Source organism: Macrobrachium rosenbergii, chromosome 11 (assembly GCF_040412425.1).
Source record: "Macrobrachium rosenbergii isolate ZJJX-2024 chromosome 11, ASM4041242v1, whole genome shotgun sequence".
In the NCBI taxonomy this organism is placed as follows: domain Eukaryota; kingdom Metazoa; phylum Arthropoda; class Malacostraca; order Decapoda; family Palaemonidae; genus Macrobrachium; species Macrobrachium rosenbergii.
In genome coordinates this window covers 16,909,432-16,919,634 of record NC_089751.1, presented here as the reverse complement: position 1 = coordinate 16,919,634, position 10,203 = coordinate 16,909,432, and the positions used below count along the sequence as shown (strand labels likewise).

General features: G+C 37.6%; 1 protein-coding gene across 1 annotated transcript in view; it reads left to right on the top strand.

The window, feature by feature from the left end:
* Pgm2a (phosphoglucomutase 2) overlaps nt 1–10,203 on the top strand; it is a 48,865-nt gene that overhangs the window by 20,949 nt on the left and 17,713 nt on the right. The window contains exon 2 of the mRNA XM_067111283.1: nt 8,639–8,806. Within this exon, the coding sequence (XP_066967384.1) occupies nt 8,639–8,806 (168 nt within the window). The remainder of the gene's footprint in view (nt 1–8,638; nt 8,807–10,203) is intronic.

Here is a 10,203-nt window from a genome sequence, read left to right as displayed (position 1 = left end):
TTGCTCTTGTCCAGTTTATAATATGTAGCTGTTTTCACTAACGTGCGAAAATGCCACTGTTCACCTGTGCATTTCATACACTTCTTTTATGCTTTTCTGTTTTTTTCCAATTTTTTTTTTTATTTTGACCAGTATAAAAGTTATCATAAGACTAAGAATCCGTTCAGCTGTATTTTACTATTATTTCTTTATCTTCTTTTAACTGTGCTCGATGTGTTTATGATCGGTGTGAGCAAATCCTGCCTTGAAATATTTGTTGCACCGTTAAGGTGTGTTTAAGTGTGACCACATACAGTCTGGCATAATCACTTACTTTTGATGGATGAGCTGATGGTGGTCAAACGATCAGATGCAGTCTGCCGTGGTCGCTTTTGTTTCCAGTTTGTTTTCGCTCTGGCCCAATACTGTCTTAATCAAACAATCGCCTTGGATTTGCTCATGCACAGATCAGTGTTTAATATTATGTTCTTTTTTACTTGCTTGCTTTATTCCTGCTCTGCAATATAGCGGAATAATTGCTCTTGTCTCCTTCACGTTTCTTGCAGAGCAGATCGTAGTAGTCAGTCCCGGATTGGGAATGCAGTCTGATTTTAGGTCGCTTTTGTCCATAATATTGTTGTTTCCCCGTCTGCCTCCTTGCGTACGTGGTATATTATAAATGCAGAAATACAGGATAACTTCTGCTAATCCTTTTGTACTTTTTAAAGATTTATGGCATTTACTTGTTTGTATTAATTTTGTGTCGACACGTTAGCGATTAATCCATCATAGCGTTATTTTATTCGTAACTACGTTGTATTGATACAAAGTACATAACATGCTTGATCGTCGCACTCTGATCAAGGAAATATCTGTGTACTATACCACATGCCGTGCCACCCCTACTTTATAGGTTACGTGTATAATGAATTGTGATGTCTATGATGTATGTAATTAAGGCATAATTACGGAAACAAATACATTACATTTCACGTAAGGTATCGTGTGGGGTCGGACAATGAGATTTGTCCTTTCGTCCTTGCGAGAAACTCGCCTGGGATAATATCACAGTACAGTGATTTGGTTACCAGTGACAGCCTATAATTCTGGCCTTACGTCGGATGCCGGTCAAATGCTTGGGCAAATTATGGGGTACTACTGCGAACTCCATGAGAAGGGGAAGTTGTCTCGGAAAAGCGAATGTCTTTCTTCTTCATCTTCTTCTTCTTCTTTTTCTTCTTCTGATGTTCACGTTGCTTCTCAGCAAAAGGCATGGCCTAAAGTTGAACATAAAAGAAGGCGGGAGGAAATGAACTGTTGATCAGAAGGTACCAGGAGAGAGAAAGCTAGGGACAGGCTCTGGTATTCAGCTTTTACGTGTTCGTAAAGAAATATATGGTTCTTAAAAAAAAAAAAAATTAGGCTGTCCTTAGCCGTTGGCATGTACATCTCCTATTTTATGATTCTTCAGCTCCTTATAAGACACCAAGTCTTGTTGAATCTTCCTGATGTCTGTCTGTCTGTCTGTCTGTCTGTCTGTCTGTCTGTCTGTTAGGAGGATTACGTGACGCTAATAAACGGATATTGTTGAACATTGAATTTCAATGAAGCCCTCTTTCCTGCGTGCAGCCAAAGTGTTGCGAGTACAGCGCTGACATCACCAGGAATAACAGCATTTTAGTCTGGTGTGCAAATATCGGCATAATAATATTTGGGGTGTCGACATCATAACCTGTATCTTGAAACTAAGTTCAGGCTCATGCTTTATTTTGTCACCAATAACGTAACTGAAATAGAGACTGAAACTGAAAACGCAAAGCAAATGTCGATTTAATAGCTAAGAAAAGAGTTGAAGCATGCAGTTGTTTACAGTTGCACTGCATAATGCCTTTGAAATCACCTTGAGTTTTGGCATCCACTGCCGAGTGGTCGGTTATTGAGTTGTAAAAATATGCAGTCAATTAAAATGTTTTCGCCTTCGATAAACGTCGTCTAAGGTCATTTGAACGTTGTTTATGAAAGAACAAATGCTTATTTTGTCTTGTTTATAGGTTTATAAACGTTTGCATTGCTTGTGCATGTGTGCTGTGCACAAGTAGGTCTGTATTTGCTAGTGTGTGTGTGTGTTAGGTTATGAGAAAGAAATGGTGATAGCGCGAATGTTGCATGTAACCTTTCAACCGTGCTTGCACGTACGACGTTGGTAGCTATGCTCCTGTGACATACCATTATATCCTTGTATGAATGATTACTTATTTTAAAGTTGTAGACACTCACAAGCTTCGCTGACGAAAATGGACAAGGTTAGATTTTGATTAGTGGTTGATTAGAGGGGATGTCCAATTCTTTCATTGTGCCACCAGGATTGGCAATCTTTCTGTTTCTCTTTGCAGAAGATAATGATCTTGTGCTTTGTTCAGTTTCATGCTTTGGTATAGCCCCAAGGGTTTAATTTTGAATTTTGAAAGGTTAACCTTGCAATGAATTTTACAACAACCAAAGTTTTATCATGTAAAGTAATCTTATTATTTTTATTATTATAGCAACTCCACATATTATTGTGTATAGTATTGTTGTTTTTCAAACTTTGAACTTTAACAACAAACTTCAAAGGCAGAAACATGAAATTTAAAACTTGATAGGCTAGCGGTACCACCTGCGTCACTGTAGGGCCACCTAGGAGAAGTTACACTAGTGTTTTATTTGGAGCTGACGGTAAATCTCCTCAGCCGGAATCATTAACGCTGATCGTCACTGGCGGAATGGAGTTTCGTCACACTTGCTATTTTCATTCAGGGAGTGATGCTATTTTGAGATATTCATCGCCGTAATGCAATATTCGAAACTCTGTTAAGAGGTATGCTTTTCATCACTTGAATACATCGTCAAATCAGAGGCAGTGATATCCGCTGCGGACATTTACCATCAACTAAAAAAAACAATACGAATTGAGTTTCTGCACAGTTAATGTTGAGAATATATCTCTAGCTAAATTCCAGTGAACTTGTGTCAGTAGATCCCCTTCTGTTAGGTGGTTTGTTAATATTATTGTTGTAAAAAAATACTGCTTAGCAATTATCACTTGCTTTAGATATTAGCACCAAATACGCTTCGTTATTGCTTAGTTTGGAGATGGACCTGTCCTTTTTTTCCAGCCTTTTCTTGTTTTTGTTAGATCTGCACTGGATTTGGTAATTAGACAGTCCGTCCTATAGGTCTGGGAATTGAAATAATAGAAGTGTTATGTTTGTTACGGGACTATATTTTTGCATTTGACGTTTGACCAAATCCAGTGCACTGTAATGATTTTCTTGAGCTCTCTTCCCTCATCTTCATATGTCTGAGTAGTTGCAACAGTAACTGTAGAATATGTAAATAAAGACATAAGGACTGCTTCTTCTCTTGACATTTCACAAATCGCAGTCAAGCATGCTTTATGTATTTTTTATTTAAATTCATTTAATTCTTATCTTAAAATGTCCAAGGAGAAATTTAAGGAGAAGTATGAAGATGGATGCGATATTTCATTACACTCTTGCACCATTGAAAACGCTGTATTAGGTCGATTGCAAATCTGATTTGTGGAAAGAGAGCATGGCTTATTTCAACACACGGAATGCTGGGAATCACGTAATCCCATTAAAAAAAATGGGCAAATACATGATTCATATTTCCGTAAGTAATAAGGCTACGTTTGATGTAGAATTCTCCAGAAGAGGTTTTATGACTGTCTTCCTTCCTCTTCCTTAAGCAAAGCAAATTGTTTTCTTTTCAAACAAGCTTTCGAAGGGAGAACCCATATTTCAAAATTTTGAGAACTTTTAATCGTAGTACTATTTTTTTGTCCTTTTTTCATGGATTTGACAAGTGTAAATATTAGTTATGTTTCGACGAATTACAGGTTCCGTTGTCTGTGAATATAAAATGACATGTATTGCCGTGTCAAAATTGACAGTTTTAATGGAATTAGAATCTCCCAGAAAGGAAGACACTTTCCTGTTCAGGATGATGGTTTTCTGGAACTTGATTGTCGCAGTCACAAAAATAGTATTCCTCTTACCAAAACGATAGTTTCTGCGGACTTAGAGAATGAAAGTAAATGATATTTTCGTATTCTAATGATAGTTTCCGTAATATTTCTGCGTCGAAAATGATAGCTTTAGTGGAAATAGCATCACAAAAAAATGTACATTTTCGTGTCCAAAACAACCATTTTCCCCGTAGGGGGATAGTGCCGTTAGTGCACTTCATGCGGTGCACTGTGGGCATTACTTAAGGTTCTTTGCAGCGTCCCTTCGGCCTCTAGCTGCAACCCCCTTCGTTCCTTTTACTGTACCTCCTTTCATATTCTCTTTCTTCCATCTTACTTTCCACCCTCTCCTATCAATTGATTCATAGTGCAACTGCGAGGTTTTCCTCCTGTTACACCTTTCAAACCTTTTACTGTCAATTTCCGTTTCAGCGCTGAATGACCTCATAGGCCCCAGTGTTTAGCCTTTGGCCTGAACTCTATATTCAGTTCAATACAAAATGACCACTTTCAAGGATTCAACCTTTTTTTCTGGGAAAATGTCAAACCGGTTTCTTAAAATTCAACCTTTCTTCGGGACTGATTGTTACCATGCTACCAGCTCTTCTAGAATCCACTTAGCAGCAATTTTTATTCGCTTATAGCAGCATGCGTTAATGATACAGCCTCCTTTTCCATTCGTTTCATGTCCCTTGTGGTCTGAACGTAATCCCACCGCGCCGACCTCACCAGCGAGACATGTGAGGAGTCATGAGAATGTCTCGATGTGGTAGGGAGATGATGACGTCATACGGTCTAGGGATGGCTGAAAATAAAAAGTAGTCACACGAGAGAAGCTTGTCTACTCGTAATGAAATCCTATATGAGTATAGTCATGATTAAAATAGGTTTTCTTTACTTTTTGCTCTTTAAAAACTGCAGTCAGTTACGCTGTGAGGCCACCGATAATTTGATTTCATCCTAATGTACACTGCACGAAACCGATTATGAGAGGCTCATTTGTTTTCCATTAACATTAACAGAGGGCAGATATCGCTTTTATCGTGTCTGTTTTTTCTTCCATTACTTTTGGCTTTTCAATATGTAGAGTTATTGTTCATCAGATATGCCTAATTAAGGTCTTATTTGCCTTGTGTTAATCTTGCCCTTCTGTACTGTGTTTGTTTCCTCTATTGAAAACTATTTGCTATGATCAAGCGCAGCATCCTAGTGTTTCACTTTTCATTACCTTTCGATCTATTTTCATCTGCAAGGTTTCGTACATCTTATTTTTCCTTTTGCTTAGTGTGACCTCATTGTCACCAACCAGCTGAGTCTAACGTTGTTTAGCCAAGATACCATACCATAACACCCTATGCTTTCACGTCTTGTTGTGAAGACAATGTTCCCTTCCCGCCCACCCATGGGGTAGGAAGACCTAGATAGTGTGTCCACCTACCATCTACAGTAATCTGCATGACAAGCATTACTCAGGCGAGTTGATGCCCTCTTTTTCTTCCCTTTTTTTTGGCACAGAATTGGCTGAGCAAGCATCAGCAAATCAGGGCAACGCCGAGGAGATGATGCAAAGAATGACGTACCTCTTGAGATAATGCCAGTGTTCGTGGTCTTAAAACTTATTATAGAAAACATTAAGCAGAATTTTGAATCACAGACGTGGCATTGTCGCAATCCAAGTTTGTCAATTGGACATTGAAGGTATTCAGTTATGTTCAGTCACTCCTGAGTATAAAATAAACAAATGTTTTGAAGAGTCATGTTTTAGCCCATTCAGTGACTAGAAATCTGAGCCTTATTTTAAAACGATATCAGTAGTAACTGAAGAACATGAATGATTATCAGTGTAACTCCTTTTATTATGCGTGAGGCAGCATCTGTTGAGAAGATGCTGCTAATTTCAGAGTATTTGTGCTTCTGAGAAAGGATAGGCGAGTCATTCGAAGCTTTATTGTTGTCTGGTCTATTGTTAAGAATCTCTTTAACCCTAATGCCATTGTAGAGGGATTTGTCACGTTAAACGTATGAGTCACGTTAAGAGATTACACAGTTATAATTGACGAGTCTCACTTTAGAAACCTACTGTGCGTATGCTGTTTAAGTTTCACGTTGGCCATATTCTCCCGTTTGGAGTATTGCCTCCCAATTCAGGGTTCGTCTTCTTTTAAAGCTTTCTTCCTTTACAGGTTTCAGTCTATGACAAACTCGTCTGATCAGTGACCTCACTCTTGTCTCAACCCTCGATCCTTTTTATCACCCCTGCAAGGTAACCTTCCTCTCTGTCTGTTTGTTTCTTGCCTTAACTTCGACCTGTTTTCTCTCCCTGCAAAGCAATCTCCTCCCCCCCTCTCTCTCTGTCTGTCTGTTTCATATAAGTAACACTTGAGCCGTTAGTTTGCTGAGCTCAGTGAGAAGGTTCTTCCTCCTATTAAGTGCGTTTGTAACACTAGACAGGCAACCTCTTTCCATAAATACTAAGTGGAACTCGTTAGTTCTTGCGTTGAACGGCTCGGAGACTGTTTCTTTCCTCCTGCGGCCAACCCTTGGAATTCTCTTCCTGGTTAGGTTTTCCTGAGTCTTAAAACGTTCCTTCCTTTGAGAGGCTGGGCTGTGGCTTCCTTTTTTCTTGTTTTCTTCGGGTCTGGGCGAGAAACTGGCACTAAATTGCTCATTCACTGGCCTTTTTTATTTAAAAAAAATGAGGCTGTCCAAATTTATGGTCTGGAGAAGCAGGAATTTAAATACTAAGTGTATTGCTTGAAAAAAAAAAATTACTACATGTTTACAACTGCTGAATATCAGATGTGATTATAATTATCTATCGTTTCATTTGTCATTATTGTAACATTCGTGTTTTCCTTGCGATAGCATTTAATTTCAGAATAAACAAAATTCGTTATTCGTGTGACAGTCGTATAAAGTCATTTTTACCCGCATGACGGCAATAAATGCTGCCTCCACTTATCTAATGTAGCTGGGTTTGCATTTATTTCAGATTTGTTCAACTCTGATAACAAAAGACCTTTCTTATCTTGAGAAAATCTCTCTTTGATGTTGCCGATTTATTTTATTGCGCCTCATTCGCTTTTTCAGAAGAGTATTATATAATGGCGTATTTTTTTTCTTTTTCATGGCCTCTTTATTCCTCAGGGCGGTAGTGCTATACCTTTCATTCCTCTTACTATACTTCTGTTCATATTCTCTTTCTTTCACCTTGCTTTCCACCCTCTCCTAACAATTGTTTCAACATTATTTTCAGGGATGACTGACCTCATAGGTCGAAGCGCGTGACCTTCGGCCTAAATTTTATATTCGAATCCCAATAGCTTCTTTGGCAGACTTGAGTGATAGCAAACATAATTCCATATTTTCACATTATTTTCAATCGAAGTTCTACTCTTAACGTCACCATCGCCCCACAGTATTGCCATCACCCGCCCACAATATCTCGGCTGTGTAACTTCGAAGCCTTTGAGATAATCAAATAAAAATCCATTTCGTAGGAGAAAGGAAGTTCACCCTTTGTTGTTCATCAATTGAATGAACCCTTCAACATTTCTCTTTGGTTATATAACCCTTCTCATCCCTACTCGTGCACCGAAGCGAACTGGGTGGTCACAGGCACTCACATATTTCAACTATTCTCACTTACATGATATATATGTATACACACACACACACACACACACACACACACACATACACATATATATATATATATATATATATATATATATATATATATATATATATATATATATATATATATATATATATGTATAGTATATATGACAACTGTAGAGATTTGTTTTAATGAAGGTAGTATGTGTTGCATCAGGTATACTTTGAATTTAGCTTTCTTTTTAGTATAACTTTATTCCAGAGCATAAGTCCCTAAAGCTCTTTGGCAGATACTTCCATGTTTGTCAGATTCATCTGTATTTAGAGTCCTCCCTCTGTTCACTTCCACTTTTCAAGTAAGACCATGTCAATAATTGTCTCTCGAAGACGTAAACAGTTATTTTCATCTTCGGGCATTTTAAGGATATGCAAATATGAACTATGCTGCTTTTTGTACATATACACACACCCATATATATATATATATATATATATATATATATATATATATATATATGTATACATATATATAATATATATATATGTGTGTGTGTATATATATATATATATATATATATATATATATATATATGTATATATATTTATACATATATATACACTTTTACTAATAGGTTATGATTCTCTTTTCATAGTTTATTTGATATCATCTGTTTTACTGTGTTATCTTATTTATTTTCTTTGTTATATTTCCGTTTTAGGTTTGTATATATATATAGTATATAATACATATACATATGTACATATATATGTGTGTGTGTGCGTGTGTGTATGTACGTAAGTATATATGAATAATGAATTTTGCATAAGTAAATATATTTTTCCTCCATTTTGAAATGCATCAGCATTTTCCCTAATAGTTTCGAACTTATAATTTCATGTAGACTGTAACTGTTTCAGGACGCAAATAGACATGCCTTAAAATTATTTTGACGGGCATTGAGAATATAGGCTAATATTACCTTGCTTCTAATATGCTTTCTCACTTTCCAGAATGAGAAGAACCAAGAGGAGGTCAAAAGCCTTTTGGATCGGAGGGAGCATGACACGCTGGAAAAGATCATGCTGAACAGACTTCTGTTCGGCACAGCGGGGCTCAGAGGATGCATGGGCGCCGGCTACGGGCGGATGAACGACCTGGTCATCATCCAGACTTCACAGGTGCGTCCGTAATCGGTTAGCATCACTACGTTTTGGCTTCTGAAATGGTCGCGGTAATGCCAGTGTTGTTTTTCATGCGGTTCTTTACTCCCTACCTTCAGAGAACTCCTTGGCTTGATTCGCTTGCGGTATTCCAAGCAGAGGCGTCGTTGGGGGGGCAAAGATAGATATAACTTAATGTGGTGACATATTTGAATTTCGGTAGGAATATTGGAAAATAGGAATAATAAAAAACCCGCTGCTGTTACTTCTTGGGGCTTGGGGGTGTGAGGGGGGGGCAAGTTGAGGCTTGGGGGGGGCAACTTGAGTCTTGATTCCAACCACACAGGAATTGTTTTCAGAAGACAGGGAACAGATGCTTGAGGTCTTTCTGTATATATTCTCAATTAAAATGACGCTTTCTTTTATGAATCGTAAGAATCTCAGCTTACAAGGTATTGGACCATAACTGAAAGGATGATACTGATGTCATGTAACCTGAACTAAATCAAATAGCACCATTTTTATAATTTAAAAAATGATAAGTGAAGTTCCATTGCCCTCACTGCAATTCATGCAAGATCTATGATGCCTAAAATTGTGGTATGCAAAGTTAACTCGTATGTTTTAAAAGAAATTTAACCAAATGAAATTAAAATATTTGAACCACAGCTGTTATTAATAAACAAATATTACTTCGTATTATTCATATAATAATTTCATCCCCTATACTGAGTTCCGGTGGACAGGAGCTTTCCTGCTTCTGCAACGCTGCTCACCTCAAATAAATTGATTATAAATGTCATTTTGATCTTGACAAAATTTAATACTTTGACATAGTTGAGGTAGAACTTTTTGCTACTTCACAGATGTTGAGCTAATAAATCAGTCCGTAGTGAAGATTAGAATTTAGCCTTCCTGAGCTGTCAGCACACAACATACGGAGAGATGATAGACGACGAATGGATTAATATATGAAAGAAAGGCTCCACATTAAAACTAATTAAAAGTTGGATCTTCTTGCACTCTCCTAAATTTTGCGTGGTGCCCTGAATATCCATGCTTCAGACCTGGGCTACATAAGCACATTAAGTTACCCGTCCCATCAGGCTTTTAGTGTAAAGAAATATGCCGTTGCGAGCGTATAGTGGCAAATGTAAAGCGTCAGAGGCATATCAAGTGCAGCGGTAGCCAAGAACTCATTCAAGATAAATTTTACGTCACATCCCGTAGCCTGCTACTGACGCCGAATAGTGACGATGAGTTCTGAGTAACTTGGTAAATGTGAGGAAATTAAAGTATGGAAATGTATTTTCCTTACGGGATTGTGTCTCAATATTCCCTTCAGAAATTGCTTGATGGAATTTAAAGATGTTTCATGACTCGTTACTATTATTATTCTTATCAAATAAATGCAA